The sequence below is a fragment of the Notamacropus eugenii genome, chromosome 3, assembly GCF_028372415.1.
Source record: "Notamacropus eugenii isolate mMacEug1 chromosome 3, mMacEug1.pri_v2, whole genome shotgun sequence".
NCBI lineage: Eukaryota > Metazoa > Chordata > Mammalia > Diprotodontia > Macropodidae > Notamacropus > Notamacropus eugenii.
This window is the reverse complement of record NC_092874.1, coordinates 473,097,276-473,115,128: the sequence shown is the minus strand read 5'-3', so window position 1 is coordinate 473,115,128 and position 17,853 is coordinate 473,097,276. Positions and strand designations below refer to the sequence as shown.

At 49.3% G+C, this 17,853-nt stretch overlaps 1 protein-coding gene across 5 annotated transcripts in view; it reads left to right on the top strand.

The window, feature by feature from the left end:
- Positions 1-17,853, top strand: part of SCN5A (sodium voltage-gated channel alpha subunit 5) — a 176,463-nt gene that overhangs the window by 133,119 nt on the left and 25,491 nt on the right. For 3 of the 5 annotated variants that reach the window (XM_072598938.1, XM_072598941.1, XM_072598940.1), the window contains exons 18-20: positions 11,353-11,479; positions 12,346-12,500; positions 15,020-15,193. In XM_072598938.1, the coding sequence (XP_072455039.1) occupies positions 11,353-11,479; positions 12,346-12,500; positions 15,020-15,193 (456 nt within the window). The remainder of the gene's footprint in view (positions 1-11,352; positions 11,480-12,345; positions 12,501-15,019; positions 15,194-17,853) is intronic. The other 2 variants (XM_072598942.1, XM_072598943.1) reach the window with 1 other exon arrangement.

Genomic DNA, 17,853 nt, shown 5'->3' with positions numbered 1-17,853 from the left:
CATGAGCTTGGTAACTATAGGCAGAAGTGGGGTTAGCCTTGCTTGAATGGAGGTCTAGTATGGGAACATTTCCTGAGATAAGGCAGGAAAGGTAGATTGGATTTGTACAATGAAGGACCATGAACTCCAGGCTGAGAATGTGGACACTAGCCTCTGAAGGTGGAGTGATGTGGCCAAAGCTTTTTCTTGGCAGCAGACCTGGCCTCCCTAAGACTTTAGAGCACCTAGCCTCTCTGATACTCAGTTTTCCAATCTGTAAAGAGGTTAATCTTCTCCTTCCTTCCCCCTCCCATCCCCACCCTGGGTGGTGAGGATCAAATGGGATGCTTGTGGGAACACTTTGAAATGGGATCTGACTGAGTAATGATGAGGATGCTGGCGCTGGCGCCCGGGGAGCAATGGGGCCTTCCTCTGAAGTAGTGCCATGCAGGCCCTGGCCCTGAGCTTCCTGCCAGGCCTGTGGCCCCCAAGTGCCAGCCAGGCTGGTATGAGCGCCCTGCTATTTCCTGCTGGAGGCCATCAGCACTGACCACTCGGCGCTTGGCCCAGGCTGTGCAGCAGGTGCGTTAGGTGTGTTATTCCATCCCTGATGCCTCCTGGCAGCTGCTCCTCTCATTGAAGGGAAGGCTGAAGGCGAGCAGGCAGGCTGTCCCTCCCTGGAGGCCAAGACTGCCCAAATTTGACCTCCTTCCTCCTCCCACCAGGCAAGCAGCCCTCCCACTGCCCCAGCCCAGGGAGGAGACTGGTTGCCACTGTTGTCATGATCCCAAGCCGCTGTCTTCTGAACAGTCATAGGCAGTTCATTGGTCAATCTTGGACCCTTCCCTGAATGTCAGAAAAGGAGACATGAAAAAGGAGAGGAAACCCCTTGCCCAGTCCCCCTACCCCCACTGGCAATGGTGATCACATGGGCTCCATTAAGCCACAAACAGATGCCTACAATACCTGCTTCTTCCACTCACTCTGGGCCCAGATACACCCACTGAGAGGAGTGGGACCTTGGCAGCAGCTCCATGGGTTAGTCACACATGTGGTTTGGAGCAAACTGGTCTGCCAGCTTCTCAACAAAAACCTCCTGGAATTCTGTGGGCACTCCTGTGCTGTCTGCCGGGAACAAGGCACATCGTCTGGGTGCCAACAGAAAGGGACAAAGCCTAGGATTTCTTTAGCTTTTTGCTTGTTGAACCAAACTGAGTCTGTGGTCACCAAAGCCCTCGGGTGCTCTTCACAGATGTCAGTCTATTAGTATGTTAAGCATTTATTAACTTACTAATATTGATTCATTAACATGATTTATTTAGTAATCACATTTAATAAGCATCTACTGTGTGCCAGGCACTGTGGATTTAAAGGAAGGCCCTCAAGGAGCTCATATTCTAGCAGGGGAGATGATATGTGAACAGCTATGTCCACACAAGACTTGGTGGAATGGCGGCAGGTCCCAGCAGGGGGGCCAACGGGGAAAGGCCTCCTTCCTGCAGAAGGTGGGATTTGGGTTGAGTCAGGAAGAAGGCCAGTGGGCAGGGGTGAGGAGGGACATGAGGAGCCCAGAAGAGTCAGGAGAGGAGAGGAGAGTCAAGGATAGCAAGGCCAGTGTTCCTGGACCAGAGAATGCACCGGTGGGAGTAAAGTATCTGGAGATGGGAGAGGCAAGAAGGGGCTTAATGGTCAAATGGAGGATTTTCTGTCCCATTCTAAAAACTGAAGACCCTCTCATCTACAGTATTAGCTATGGATTGCTCCCAATGCCATCTGATAGGGCTGCATCTGTGCCTTTATGTACATCCCTAATAAAAAAAAGTGAGCAAAATGAGGCCAAGAACGGATCCCAGGGCCTTCCCCGGGAGAGTGCCCTCCAGATCAGTAATCCATTGATCACCACTCTTTGGCTCTGGCTGCCTGATCCCTAAGACTCCCTCCACTGTCCTCTCATCCAGGTCAGAAACCGCAAGGTAGATAGCATGAGAAATTTCATTCAGTACTTCCTGAAATCCAGGACTGTTGTCTGAGACCTTCCCCTGATCTACGGGTCTGATTCTGCTGCCTGGTTCACTTGGTCTGGACCTGTGATTTCACTGGGTGAGGGAACTTAGAGATGAAATGACTTTCCCAGAGTCATGCTGTCAGCCTGTGTCAAGGCACGCCTTGAGCCTGGGTCCCCTAGGCAGTCTCTCTATCCCCTGCTCCCATGCCACCGCTCACCAATCAAAAAATGAAGCAACAAACCCATGCCTACCATCTGTCATCGCCTTTTCCTCTTTCCCACGTTCCAGAATATTCCTAGGAATTGGAGTCAAGCTTCAGAGGAGGCCTATCTCAGGAGGAACATGACATCCAAAGGCAGCTAAGAAATCTCCTTAATGCTGCCGATCATTCCCTAGCAAAGAGTTTTGTTTTTTCATTAGAGTAAGTGTTCAGTCAAGAGTGACTCTCCCAGCCTGCCACGGCCCCCAGTGTCCAGTGGGTCCTGGGGAGGTACGGAGGCTTTTGGGACAAGGGGTTCAGGCTGGAGAGGGGAGATGGGATTGGCAGGAAGACGAATTAGGAGATAATGACAGTCATTGGGAAGAGACATAATAAAGCCCTGGAATAGTGTCATGGGAATGGAAAGGTGAAACTTCATGTATCTCGGAGTAATGGCCATTCTTTAAAACCACAGAATTAAAAATACAACAAAAAGTGCAATGAAGTGCATGTATGGCATGAAGTCTGGCACTCAGCTGACAGAGAACTCATTGAGTGAGGAGGGGTGGGGGGTGGGGGTGGATCAGCTGGTTAAGGTCAGACATTCTGAGTCATCCTGAGTCAATAGATGTACACAGGAAGGACCATCACTGCCACAAAATGAAACCCTCTCAAAATGATGGCCTGTTCCAAGTAAGGCACACACGACTCTAATCTTGGTAATCAGAGCGGATCAAGGGGGAAGGGGCAAGGAGGAGAGTCCAAAACAATGCTAGGGGTGGGCACCAGAAATCAAGATGGGAGGAAGGACGCTGAGTTCTGGCTGGGACCCATGGAGAGGCAACACAGTGGCTTTGGAAGAGATCGAGGGTGGGATTTGGAGTCCAAAGGACCCCATTCGAATGCTACCCCATGCTTCCTTGTTTTGGGAGCCCGACCAGGGACTGTCCTTTCAATTCTCTGTTTCTTCCTCTATAAAATGAAGCTAATAATCCCCCGTCGCCCCTCCCTACCTCATGGGCTATTTTGAGGCTTCAGTGAGATAATGTAGGTAAAGTGCTTCACCCACGCTAGAAATGCCACTTAGGATTCTGCTGAGTTTGAGCATATTCTAGGAAAAGAAGTTGGCAGTTAGTTGTGTTGCTTCGAGCTGCCAGAGATAGGAGTCAGGCAATGCTGCAAGCTGCTGCCTCAGTTGCTCTTACCCCCTTTTCATCACAGTCCACTCAGTGGCGAGCTCCCTGAGGGCGAGTTCTGTCCTTTAGCTCCTTTTCATCCCCAGTGCTTGCTTAGCACAGTGCCTGGCACATAGTAGGCATTTAATGTTGATTGACTGACCCTGTGATTCCTCTACCTGCTACATCATTTATACCAAGCCTTCTTGGGCACCTGGTGAGGCCCTTTCTGTATTGGAGTATAAGAAGAAGACTGGCAGAGAGCAGGGTCTCCATCAGAGTGGTCAGCAGAGCCTGTGGGCACTCATTTCTTGACTAAAGTTTCCTCCTAGCTCCCCCACCCCACCCCTACAAAATTAATTGTACTGCCTTGCTCCTTGTGAGTTCATGAGAGCCTAACCTTGAGGTTAGGCACCAGAGGGCTGAACTGTATAATATAGTTAGAAATCTCCCTGATGTGAACAGTTGAATATAAGCTCCTTGAGAGCAGGAACTGTTTTGCTTTGGTATTAGTGTCCTCAGATGGTGACACAGGATCTGGTACACAGTAGATGCTAAATACTGTTGGTGGGTTGGCAGAGTAGAAATCAAAATGACCAGACCCCTTCTGAGGAGGGCATAGCCTTTGTCTGGTTGTCCTGATGTCCCATCCCCTTTCATCCCCATCGTATCCCCTGACACCACACACACACACACACACACACACACACACACACACACACACACAATTGGACTTGTCAATTGGAAAGTTGACCAGCAGATCTTGAGGTCATGAATACTTAAACCATTTGGAATTTTAAGTGACAACATCACCAGGTTGAATGGCCCACCCTGTCAGATTGTGTCAGCCTTTCCCACTTCCCTACCCTCACATCCAGGTTTAAGGCCAAGGGTTAAAAATAAGACTCCCAAAAGACAGGAGGTGTTAGAGACAACAGTATCTTATCTTCTCAACCTGTTATTTTTAACACTTGGGACCTGAGTCTGGACAGCTGCTCGCCTCCCTCCTCCTTCTCTTCTTCCTTCCCATGCCTTTCTTTCTTCTTCCCTTGACCTAGGCTGGAGAATTGGCTTGGCCATTGTCATTAGCACCATTTCAGTCACTGAAAATGTATTGGGGACCCACTTCCCTGGATACTCTGCCAAGCCTTACAGGGGGATACTAGAATGGGAAGTGGGGGAAGGAGGATTGGATCACGAAATAGCAAGCATGGGTCTGACCCTGGCTCCATGTTTAACTACCTCTGGGATTGTGGACAAATCATTTAGCCTCTCTTTGACATAGAAAAAAATAATTTTAATGAGCTAAAGTAATGAACTGGACCAAAAAAAGAGAAGTCTAGCCAAGGGACAGGCTTCATGACCCCCCTTCAGCTCCCACACCACCACCACCCTCTGGTCCTCAGAAATTCTCCCTACTCTGCACACACAACTCCTGCTGTGGACTAAACATGTAGAGTTATGTTTGGAAACTGAGTCTGATGGCCCAAGGATTCTTTTTCCGTCAAAGACATTCTCCCCAAGCTCAGCCACCAATATCTGGTCTTTCCAAAGAAAGGAGGACGGCGGAAGCAGGGAGAAGCTGAACCTGCTCAAAGCATCTGATTATGTTCAATAGGAAAACCAGATACAGCCATGGGGAGCCCATGGTGATGTCAGTGTATTTGATATGGACCTGTCTGCTGACTTCCAGCCTCCCATCTCCAATTGCCCATTGGATGTCTCTATCGGGATATCCAGGCCATGTCTTAAGCTCAATATGTCCAAGACTGAACTCATTACCTTTTCCCCAAAATCTTCCCTCTTCCAAACTTCCCTGGTTGCCTTACTAGCCACACAAGCTCACCATCTAAGTGTCATCCCCAAAGCCTCACTCTCTCCCCTCCCCCCTCCCATTTCCATTGTAGATCCTGTCTTCACAATAGTGCTCATATCCACCTCCTCATCTTCTCTGATCCTGCCATCCCCTGGGCTCTCAGCTCTTCACACCTAGACGTTGTAATAGCTGCTGGTGAGGCTCTCTGCCTCAAGTCTCTCCCCACCCAGTCAATTCTCTATTCAGCCATGGGAAGCAGAGAGTGAGAATGGTGACTGCACAGCCCTCCCTCCCATGATGGCGCCTTCCCGAGGTCCGCTTTGAGAACACAGGACAAACAGCAGCAACTCAGCTGTCAAAATGATCTTCCTAAATGGAGGTCTGACAATCTCTGTGTCTCTCCGTCTTTGTCTCTCTCTCTACGTCTCCTCTCCCTCTTCTCTCTTTTTCTCTCCTTCTCTCTTTTCTCTCTGTCTCTCTTTGTGTCTCCTCTCTTTTCTCTGTCTCTGTCTAGCTCTAGCTCTATATCTCTGCCTCTTCATCTCTCTCTGTCTTCCTCTCTTTCTCTGTCTCTGTCTCCTTCTCTCTCTCTTTTCTCTCAGTCTCTCTCTGTGTATCTTCTCTGTCTTTTCTCTGTCTCTGTCTGTCTCTGTCTAGCTCTATATCTCTGTGTCTCTCTGTCTCTCTCTCTGTCTTTCTATCTTTCTCTCTGTCTCTCTCACATACACACACACAAACATCCCTTCATGTCTCTTCCCCCCATTTAATAATCTTCAGTCCTCCCCATCACCTCTAGAATCAAATATTAGGCTTTTAAAAATCCTGCATGATCTGGCCCACTGCCACCTTCCCAGTCCTCTTCAACCTCCCTCTTCAGGTCAGTGACAGTGGCCTTCTTGGGGTCCTTCCCATAAGCCATGCTTTCTCCCACCTCCAGGCATCTCCTCTGGCATTCCCCCATGCCTAGGACTCTCTCCTTCCTCCTTTCTGCCTCCTGGCTCCCTTCAAGTCTCAGTTACAATTCTCCCTTCTGCACAAAGCATTTCCTGATTCCCCCTCAATGCTGGCGCCTTCCCTCTGAGATCATCTCCAGCTTGCCCTTTGTGTAACCTGTGCACACACAGATGTTTGCATGTTGTCTCCCCACTTTGACTTGTCTCTGCCTCCTCCTGCTTGGCACAGTGCCTGGCACATAGTAGGCACTGAATGCCTGTTGATTGACTAGGCAGGCTGTGTAAGGGAGACTAAGGGAAACAACAGGCAAGGTAACAACAAGAGATTTGCTCCCAGACAAAGTGGTCTTCCTGGAGGTCAAGGGTCTTGGACTTGCCAGAAATGTCAAACAGAATAAGAAGAAGGATAGATCCTTGTGTCCCTGGTGGGCAGAGATCATGGTTACAATGAGCTATCCAATGAAAAGAGCCTGGAGATTCACCCCCCAGGAATTTGGACCCCTGAGATTCCATCAATTCATTGGGAAGAGTACCCTGAGGATTCCAGGGACTCAGGCCCCAGGAAATTGGATCCTAAAGAATTGGGGCCTGTGATATCAGGTCCCAGGAATTCCAGGAAATCATTCATTGGGTAAATGATCTCAGGGAATCAGACACTGGGGATGCCAGAGATTTAGGTTGTGGGAAATTGGATCCCAGTCAGATGTCAAAGATTTGGACCTGGGGTAATCAGACCCCAGAGATTCCAGGGATTCAAAGCTTGGGGAATTAGATCTGGATGAATCAGAGTTTGACCATGACAAGGGTCTACTGTGCAAACAAATGAGGTCCAAAAAAGGGAGCAGGAGAATGGAAACTTCAAACTTATAGCAATTCAAACATATTTTTTAAAGGGATGGTTTGTGATTATTTAGAAAGGGAAGCAGTGATCACTAAGGGCCATTATGGCTTCATCCAAAACTGAAATAAACTGTCTCCTTCCTTTCTTGTCCAGGTTACCAGACTGAATGGGGAGCTTCTGTCAATACACTTTACCTAGATTTTAGCCAATCCTTTGTCTTATTGTCTCATTATTCTTCTGAAAAAGATGGTGAAATGGGGCTCAGAGACAGTATAGTCAGATAGATTCAGAACTTAATGTATGACTGACCTCACAGAAGAATCATTCATGGTGTGATGTGAGTTTAGAGAGAAGTCTCTAGGAGAGAACCCCAGGGATCTGCCCATGTGGTTTCACATTATTGATGGTGACTTAGAGGAAGGACCAGAATGCATGTTTTTTGTCTTTGCACTCTGAGCATCCAGCACTGTGCTTGGCACCTGGGAGATGCTTAATTCATGCTCGAGGAATAAATTAAATGGTTTCAGGACTAAGTGTGAACAAATAAGTAGCCATCCATCACCAGAGGTGGTAAGCCTCTGGGCTGGACCACAGAGGGCATTTTGGTGCCCACTTCAGCCATAGAACCTTTCCATCTTGGAAGGACTTGCCACTTTCTGCTCTGCTCTCACAGCTCAGATGTTCCACGTGACAAGGAGGCACAGAAGGGGACCTTACTTAATGTGCCTGGACCTTAGTTTCCTTATCTATAAAATGGGGGGAGTTAGACCAGATGGCCTTTCAGAACCCTTCCAGATCTATACACTATGTGTGACCTTAGGTGAATCATTTAGTCAGTTTTCAGGCCTCAGTTTCCTTTCCAGCACTAGAAATAGGCTCCAGTGGTCCCATGAAGGCCTTATTAAAGCACAGTCCTTGAGCTGAACTGAGGATGACTCAACCTATTTGACATCATTGCTGGCACCAGTTCCTGGACAGACCTCAGAGACTCAGTCCCTCTATGGTCAAGGGGATCTGAGGAGATTTTCCCCCAAGCCTCGGCCTCTTCTGCATTGGCAGTCCCAGGAGAGTTGCTTGGCTGGCTCTCTGCAGAGTCCAGTGGGGGTTTCAAAGATGGGGTGATCACTCCCAGAAAGCCAGAGGAGATCGGAAATGGGTCAGAAGTGAGATCCTGGCCTTTGAACAAAGATCCTTTGTTCTCCTTTGCTGACCTTGAGTGTACTTGCTTTTGGGCCCTTCAAAGTTAAGAAAGAAATTATCCAGTCATCAATAGGTTCCTATGGCTGATGGGGCTGTGCATTTCACAAGAGTGTTTCTACTATGGTGGGAAACTGCCTTCGGGAAAATCAATGGAGCCTTTCTCCTTTCTCCCCCTCCTCATCCCCCAACCCTTGCTCAGTTTCTGTCTTCCTCATTTTCAGCAAATACTATTTTGAAAGTCCTGACCTACTGTGATGAGCTGTGAACAAAAACCCCACCTGAGAATGTTTCTTTGGTCATCCATGTGAACAGATGTCACATGAAGCCTTTGAATGAGCTGAGCTATGGAATGAATGGGGAGAGAAGAAACTGTCATGGAAAATTGTTCTTCAACATTTTCAAGATACTCCTCCTCCCCCCAAAAAATGTACACTCCTTTAGCAGGACATTAAGCCATTAATTCATTTATCTGTGATGGACCTGGTGCAGTGCTGAGCACTGGAGACAAAGACAAAAAGAAGTGGGGCACCTTGACTTCCATACAGCTAGGTGCTGAGGCAGCTAGCTGGTGCAGTAGAGACAAGAAGACCTTAGTTCAAATCCAACCTCAGACGCTTCCACTGAGTCACTTAACCACTATCTGTCTCAGTTTCTTCATTTGTAAAATGGGAATACTAACAGCACCTACCTCCCAGGGCGGTCGTGACAGATCAAATGAGACAATAGTGGGAAAACCCTTTGCAAACCTGAAAGCACTATACATCTTGTGCAGTAGGTCCAGAAGTAGAAGTGATCATCTACTACAACCTCTTCATTTTGAAATGGAGGAAACTGAAGGTCAGTGACTTGCTGAAGGCTGCACAGGGAATAAATAAAACAGCCGGGATTTGATCCCAGGTCCCTGACTCCAGATTCATCACCCTTTCTACCATACTGTGCTATAGATAAGAAATATAAAGTAAAAACAAGGTAATTTCAGGGACAAAGCGTCCTGGCCTATCGTAAGAGGCAGCCCTGGAACTCAGCCCTGAAGGAACCTGGGGATTTTAAGTGGTTGGGGCAAGGGGTGCATTCTAAGCGTGCAAAGGCAGGGAAACAGAACATCGTGTATAGGGAACAGCAAGTAGACCAGTGTGGCCAGACCAGAGAATGCAGGGAAGGGAATGGTACATAATGAACATGGAAAGTTAGGCTGGAAGCCTATTTGCTGAGGACTTTAAATGCCAAACCACAGGAGGTTGTGGTCAGCCTAGGGGCAAGAGGGAGCCAGGTGAGCTTCTTCAGCAGATGAGTGAGAGGATCAGGCCCTTGCTTTACAAACATCTATGACTGCTCCCTGCACCTTGAAGGGAAAGGGACACAGAGAAGACCAAATCCTCAAGCCTATTTCTTGGGGCCATGTGGCCTGGGAGAGTTAGGTGGTCCTCGGGCCCTTTCTTGCTGCCTGGTGTCACTCAGTGAGGGAACAAGTGCTTCACCCCAGGGCTAAGGGAAAGAAAGGGACTGTGCAGGTAAGCTCATTGGAAAGATACAAGCCATTCTGGCTCTGCAGCTGGTGGAAAGGGTCTGCTCCCAGCCACCAAGTAGGCCAATGCAGAAGTCAATCCCTGGTGTCTCCCACAAGTGCCTCCATCCCTGGATCTGGATGGCTCAGGAGGAGGAGTGAGGATGGGGACCTGCACAGCCCTCCCTCACTCCAAACAAAGTCATGTGCAAGTCATGTCATCACTTCTCCAATGTCTTCCTTGAAAACGAAGGACGAACATAATGACAGCAACCAAACACCCATGACACAATGGTCTCTGTTCCCAACATCCAGTCTTACCTCTGCCACTGGCGCTCTATTCCCCTTTCTAGGCCTCATTTCCAATCCTACCAGCATATATTAATCACTTTCTGTGTTCGAGACACTGTCCTAGGCACAGGGTGAGATAAAAATAACAGAATCCTAGCCTTCAAGATTATATTTCTCACACAGTGGAGAGGTTGGAGTACATGGGAATAGGCAGGTTGTATTTGTTTGGTATATGTCTGTCTCCCCTGGTAAAGTAGCGAGGCCTGTTTTGTTGTTATTTCTCTGTATCCCTGGCACATGGCAGGTGCTTTTAAAATGTGTACTGATTAATTAGAAGACTCATTTAGTTTTTTATGTACCACATTGGAGACCTTTCCGAGCCTCAGTTTCCCTCTTCATAAAATGCTAGGTTGGGACTAGATGAGGCCTAAGATTGCATCCAGTTCTATATGCCAGTGTTTCTTCTAGACCTCAGAAATAGTCCTGCTGACCCTTCAGCCTCAGGTCACCCCTCACCTGGTAACCCCAGCATGGCAGGAGTCAGTCCTGCATGCCCACCACAAGAGGCTCCTGTGAAAGCCTTGGAGCCTCACTAGCAGGCTGGGCTCCACCCAGATCCCTTTGTGCAGTCTCTGTTTTCCATCTTCTCTCTCTGTCTCTTGGTCCAGCCTTCTTGCTCCTTCCTGACCTCTGAAGGGGCAGGGTAAATTGGAGGGCCTTGAAGTAGGAAACAAAAAGGGACATGGGCAGGCTTAAGGATTCTATTCTTCATGCTTCTAAAGTAAAGCTTTTGGGGCTCCCTTAGCCCCTGGGTGTTTAGATTCAGTTCCTGACCTGAACTGGTCTTTGCCCCATTGCTGAGGAAGTAGCCTAAGCACAGAGAAGCTGGGGCTTCAGGGCTTCCTACACTGAAGTAGCTGCATGGCCACAGGTACATCACCTAACCTTGTTCATTCTAATTTCCCTTATCTGTAAAGTCCCTGTTGTCTGGGGACAATGACCGTATTGCTTTATTCTCAGAGCTGTGAGACCTCTATGGGTCTTACATCTGTACCAACTCTTGATCTCCCTCTACAACCCAATTCAGAGTGGGTAAGAGGTAGAGTGTGGTCTCAGACTCACAAAGGGCAGAGTTCGAGTCCTCAAGAAACACCCGTGATGGTCTTGGGCAAGCCTGATACTCCCCTGGGCCTGTTCCCCATCTGTAATGGGGGAAAGGGAGAGAAAGGAACTGGGGGAAGGGTGGAGTTGGTGCCCACTCACTGCCCATAGAGCTGAACCCTGGAGGTCTGGCTACAGCAGAATTCTGGAGCTAAGCCCGCAAAGGCCCAACAGCATCTGGTGCATCCACCAGCTCTGACCAAGCTCTGCCATCCTCTCCCCACCAGCAGAGGCACGATGATGATACCTATTCTGAGGGCAGCACTGCGGATATGACCAACACTGCTGACCTGTTGGAGAAGATCGCAGACCTTGGGGAGGATGACAAGGACCCTGAGGATTGCTTCACTGAGGGTAAGGAGCCAGCCCTGACTTTCCAACAAGGCAATGTCTGTGGGTGGACCTTCCTTTGTGTCTGCGCCCTGTCATGGGCTGCTGTACTGCTCCTTTGGGAGTGTGTGGGTATGTAGGGGGTGGGAATGACCATCAGTCAGCTAGTCACCTACTGTGTACCAAGCACTGAGCTATGTGCCAATGTATGACTCCACTTCTGGTGTGTAGGGACATTTGTGTGTGTGAATCTGTGTTACATCACTGTAATTGTGGCATGCTACTGTTTGGGGGACAGAACTTCTTTGGGGGTGAGGTATTAGATTGGGGAGCATTGTGGGCTGCTCCCAGGGACTCTGTCCTTCTCAAATGAGGTGAAAAACAAACAAATGGTCTCTCCTGGAGAAGAGAAGAGAAGAGGGACTCCTATTATATAGTGTTTAAAGAGCTGAAAAGTGCTTCATTCACATAATCTCCTTTGCTTACAACACAATACATTAAACTCTAGTTTTATAAAGCTATAAGTGTGTAGGTGTGCACGCAAGTGCACACGCACATGTGCACACAAAATGCATTGAAGAGAATGTTAGGCTTAGAGCCATGAAGATTCAGAATCCTCCTTGCCTCCCTGGGATGGGCAAGGGGCTCCTTCACCTCCTTGCCAGGGCCTGGGTTTGCTCTGTGATGGAGAAATAAGCATGGACAGAAGCTCCTGATAGGGTCTGACTCACCCCATGCCTTGCTTGTTACCAGCCCATCACTCATTTCTCCATCATCCATTCATTCTTTCATTCAGTGAAATCCATTGGGTTTTGGAATGGAAGCTCCTATGGCAGGCTCCATGATCCCAGCCCTGGCGCCATCTTGCCTCCTCTTTCTTCCCCCTGCAGGCTGTGTCCGGCGCTGTCCCTGCTGCACAGTGGACACAACACAGTTTCCTGGCAAGGTCTGGTGGAGGCTCCGGAAGACCTGCTACCGCATCGTGGAGCACAGCTGGTTTGAGACTTTCATCATCTTCATGATTCTGCTAAGCAGTGGTGCCCTGGTAATCTTGGGTCAGAGTGCAGGGGGAAAGGGGGAGGAGAGGGCATGGGATGGTAGGGAGCCCTTTCTAGTGGGCCTTCCCGGACAGCCCAGAACAGGACACCCATCACCAGCCAGCTCCCCAAGAACATTTAGGACCCAAGGCTGCTTATAAAAACTGTCGTTAGCTCAGGGGAAGAGTATAGTCCAAGGTCTCCCCTTCTGGGCTCCAGTCCTTGACAATGAAGCCTCATTGAGAACTGTCTTTTGTCCTTTGGTAGCAGATTGGGGTTGAGGGGCATGCCCATCCCCCATAGGGAGAGGCCTCATTAATCAGAGGTTCATTGCCCTGAAGGCTCCTGGAGGGCTCAGGGGACCCCCAATTTAGACTGGAAGGGAGCAGAAGCCAGAGAGTCCTCACCTGACAAATGAGTAAACCAAGGCCTAGTGAGGGGAGGCAATTTCCCCAAGCTGACCCATGTAGGGAGGATGCTGGGATTCGAACCCAGGCCTCCTAACTTCCAGTTCAGGGCCTCAGATAGAGTCATCTGTCCAGTGACAGTATACCTCATTCAAGTCACACCAACCCTGAGCACGAATCATCAAGACATATAATTATGATCCTTCCCTTCTTCTACAGGGCTTTATAGGAGCCCAGATTCCCCTGTGCCAGGTACTAGGGAGATCAGATCTTGGGGAACTCCCACTATGATTGGGGAGATGGGATTCACATGCATGAGACAATCAGAGGCCATGAAGCCTAAGGGAAAGAATGCTGCGTTTAGAGTCAAATTCCAGCTCTGCCTCTGGGCCTCAGTTTCCCTCATCTGTACAATGAGTATGGGGGGAATGGAAGCCTTGCCAGACCCCTTCCTATTCCAAATCTCTGATTATATATCTCTGTAGAGACACTAAAGAGTGTGTACTCATTTGCTGAAAGGTTTGGAGGCCAGTGTCGGCTGGAGTAATCTGGGGGGGCTTCATGTAAAAGGTGAGGCTTGAACTGAGTCTCAAAGGACAGGCAAAGTTTGGATAATAGTTTCCTACAGACCCAGCAGAAAGAGCTGGTTTTCCACCACTCTGCCTATCAGGACCCTGGAGGGAACGGGGCTGCTCTGAGCCAGAGGGAATTAGATGGATCAAACATCCATCCATGTCAGAACTGGTTCTACCCTATGTATAGACCTCCACGTTTCTGTTTGACTTGTGTAGACAAGCAAGCTAGAAAATCTTGACCCTTCCAAAGGCGGGGGGGGGGGGGGGGGGGGGGGGGGGGGGGGGGCGGGGCTGCCTGCCTTGGGGCAATGCAGTGATGATTTTCCCATCTGTCCTGATGGCACCAAGTGGCTGATTGTCCTTTCCTTCAATCACTTGGCCTTAAGCGTTTGGCTTAAAGCACTTTTGTTTATCACTGTTTAAAAAAAACAAAACTACTTAACATATTGCCTATTCAGCCTACTCCATCAGAGCAGGGAATGTGTTTTGGCTGCAAACAGGAGACAGACGGCAGACACAAAGTCAGTCACATACCAAGAGCCAGGCACCCAAGGAAGTAAGCACTGTGTGCCACCAAGGGAGGCAGACTGGCAAGCCAGGACAGCAGATGCCTCTGCATGGATGGGTGATAGGCAGAGAAGGAGACACTGATATCAACTGAGGCAAACTTGGGGCTTCTAGGGTCCCTGCCAGGTTGAAATCTACAGCCCTATGAAGCTACTTCATCCACTGAGGCCTCAGTTTCCCCATCTGTAAAAAGGTTGACCTAGAAGGCTTCTGAAGTCCCTTGATCCCATGTGGGGTTGCTGAGATTGTGGGACCAAGGTTAGGGGGAGATGTGAGGCTCAGGATGTTTCTGCCTTCTGGTAGTAGACTTACCCCACCCTGGGGGCCCACACTGACAGGCAGTGGCCTCCCACCCACACGCATGTCCCATGGGTCACACCTGTTGCTTCCAGCCACAAGCCTCTCTCCACACTGTGAGCAGGATACTGCCCCTGGCAAAGGGACCATGTCCATAGCTTCCCTATTGGGTCTGATTAGCAGGAGATGGAATAGTAGTGGGATGGCAAAATCCTAGAATCAAAGCCCTGCTCTGTGCCAAGTACCGTGCCAGGCTCAGAAATGGCGCCTTCCTTCAAGGAGTTTACTTTCTCCTGCTATAATATTTGAACAGATGAAGAAAGATGGAGTCAGCCCCCAGCCATGGGAGAAAGGCGAGCCTAGGCTGAGTCTTGAAGGGAGCCAAAGATTGATTCTTGGCAGAGTGATGGTGAAGCATGTTCCAGGACTGGGGGAGAGCCTATGTAGAGACACAGAAGCAAAATCAACCCCAAATTTTAGGCCTGAGTCAGAAAAGAATCAAATTCCTTCCATGTGTCACTAAGAGTTGGCCATCCTGCCTCTACTTTGCCATGCCCATTGACAGAGAGCTCACTACCTCACAAGGCAGCTGGTTCCTTCTCACAGTCAAAAAGGCCTTTCTCCCCAGTCAAAGCTATCTCCTCAGCAGGTCACTTCACCTATGTTGAATTCTGGTTGCAGGCCTTTGAGGACATCTACTTGGAGGAGCGCAAGACCATCAAGGTCCTCCTGGAGTATGCTGACAAGATGTTCACCTACATCTTTGTCCTCGAGATGCTGCTCAAGTGGGTGGCCTATGGCTTTAAGAAGTATTTCACAAACGCTTGGTGCTGGCTGGACTTCCTCATCGTGGACGTGAGTGCGGCCAGGTCCTGAGAGGAGAGCAGGGAAAAGGGAGGGGAGGTTGTCCATCATCAGCACAAGAAGGCAAAGGGAAGTGGTCTCCAGAGAGGCCTGTGGGAAAAAGGAACAGAGGAGAATGCTTCAGAAGCCTTTAGCAGAGATGGCAGAGAGATCTATAGATCCGCAGAGATCAGAGAGAGCTGTCTGCACACTTCTTAGATGTGTAAATTGATACAAGTGTAGAAGGCGAGACCTGGAAGAGATGTCAGAGGTCATCTCATCCAAGCCCCAACTCACAACCTGAATCCCATTTACAACCCGTGACAAGGGGCTATCCTGCCTCCTAAGAACCCCCAGTGGTTGGGAGTCTTTCTGGGAACCTCCCAAGGGAACCCATAGTACTTCAGGACATCTCTCAGTGTTGGAAAACTTTGTACTTAGAATGAGCCTAAATCTGCCCCCCTTAGAACCTCGAGGCCTTCCTTGGGTTTGTCCCCCAGGACCAGGTAGAGCAAGTCTGATTCTACTTTCTGACAATGGCCTTCTTAATATATAACCCCGAGTTGGGGGGCAGCTAGAGGGCCATAGAGCATAGAGCACCAAGCCTGAAGTCAGGAAGACCTGATTTCCAAACCAGCCTCAAACATGTATTACCTGTAGGACCCTAGGCAAATTGTTTTACCTCTGTTTGCCTCATCTGTAAAATGGGGTGATAATAGCACCCCATCCCAGAGTTGTGAGGATCAAATCAGATGATAATTGTAAATCCCTTAGCACAGTGCCCAGCACACAGTGAGCGTTATGTGATTGTAGCTGTGATGAGAACAGTAATATGGCAACAGTGTCCTCCCACTCCAAGCTAAAAGTGTCCCATCCCTCACGACGAACTGTTGCCAAGCTCTGGCTTATTAATATCCCTCCTGAGGTAGGGGATCCCGGACTAGAAATAGGGTCTGGGTCTGGTCTGCCTAGGCAGAGGACTATGGGATAAACTCAGAATCACAGTTGGAAAAGAACGCTGAGCCCATCTGGTCCAGCTCATACCCAAAACATACACCCCCTGCTGTGCCCCCCCATATTCCCTAAGGTGATGTTCTCTGTCTCTAGTTTGCCAAACTGTGATACAGTGTACAGGGCCCTGAATCTGGCCTCAAAGGACCTGAGTTCAAATCCTAACTCAGAACATCCCTTAACCCTTCTAGGCCTCAGTTTTCTCATCTGAAAAATGAGGAGACTGGATTAGGTCTCGGAGGTCTGCGATTCTGTAACCCTACTCAGTTCATCTCCCAACTTAAACCAGAAATGACTCTTCTCCCTGGAAGAGCACCTGTTGTTTCAGGGATTAGAGGAGAGAGGAGGGGAGGGGGGAAGGGAAGGGATGGAGGAGATGGAATGGGAGGGAACAGAGGGGAGATCCATGGAGATGAGAGACATTATTGGACATTGTGGGCAGAGGTGATCGATAAGTAAAGCAACATTGCTTTCTATCCCAATACCCAGACACGTACTGGGCTCCATGCACTTAGGGAGAGAAAGGAAAAGCAGAAACCACAGTCACTGCTTTCAGGAAAGCACTCTGGTCCAGTGCTTTCAGAGACAAGAAAGTACAGAACAATCAGAAAGCAAAGCCAAGGCCTTTGGTGGCTGCTGAGTGAGCGAGGGTTGGTACAGGCTGTAAGTCCTGCAGGAAGGAGGTCAGTGGAGGAGGTCATCGTGGGTTGGAGTAAGCAGGGGAAGATGCTGTCTGAGGAAGGAAGACATGTCCTGGCAGATAGGTGGGCAGGACTGGAGGGGGAGAGTTTTTCAGGGAGTAGAACTTGTAGCAGCCATTGGGAAGGGGTAGGGGTCATGAAATGGGGGCACCTGCTGGGGAGCTGTGGCCCATTAAGCTGAAAAGATGGAGGAAAGTTGACTGCCAGTATCAGAGGAGCAGGTTAGAAAGGGAGAGAACAAAGGGGAGGTCTTGGAACCCTCGAGAGCCCTGCTACCATGGTTTCAGGGCTTCCAGGCTGGGGATGGGCCGAGAATTAACTGAATCCTGTGTGTTGAGTCTCCTCCGCACCCTTTCCCCTCCACCCAGAACTGCCAAGAGGCCTTCTTGGTATAGAAGCGAAGGAGATGGAACAGCTGCTTAGCTTTGACATCCAGCTTTCCATTCGATGCAGTCTCCTCGTCCCCATGACCAATGAATCATTAAGGGATAATACCTGCTTGCTGAGCTCCACACGCCCCACACATCTGGATGGGATTCTGTTGTTGCCAGATGTTCCCATGCAAAGTCTCATCGGATGCCAAAGAGCCCTTTGCAGGAGCTGAGCAGGCGTGATTAACCCTATTTCACAGATGAGGAAATGACAGCTTAGGCAGGGGATCATTTTGCCCAGGATCACACAGAGAGTTAGAGGATTACCTCAAGTCCAGAGCCAGAGGTCTTCCTTTTACAGGATCCATATGGCTTCTGCTTGGGTCCCAAGGGCACCAGTGAAATGGGGCTTTTTGCAGTGTTTGAGGCTGCCAGGAATTGAATATCTCAGGACTTGGGGAAAATGGGGATAAGGGATAATGAGGACACAAGATGATCTGGAAGTATGTTGGTGTGTTCCCTCCCCTTGGGAAAGAAAAGCATAGAAACTTTCCATCTGTCCCTGGCAGTGAGTGCATAGAGTACAAGA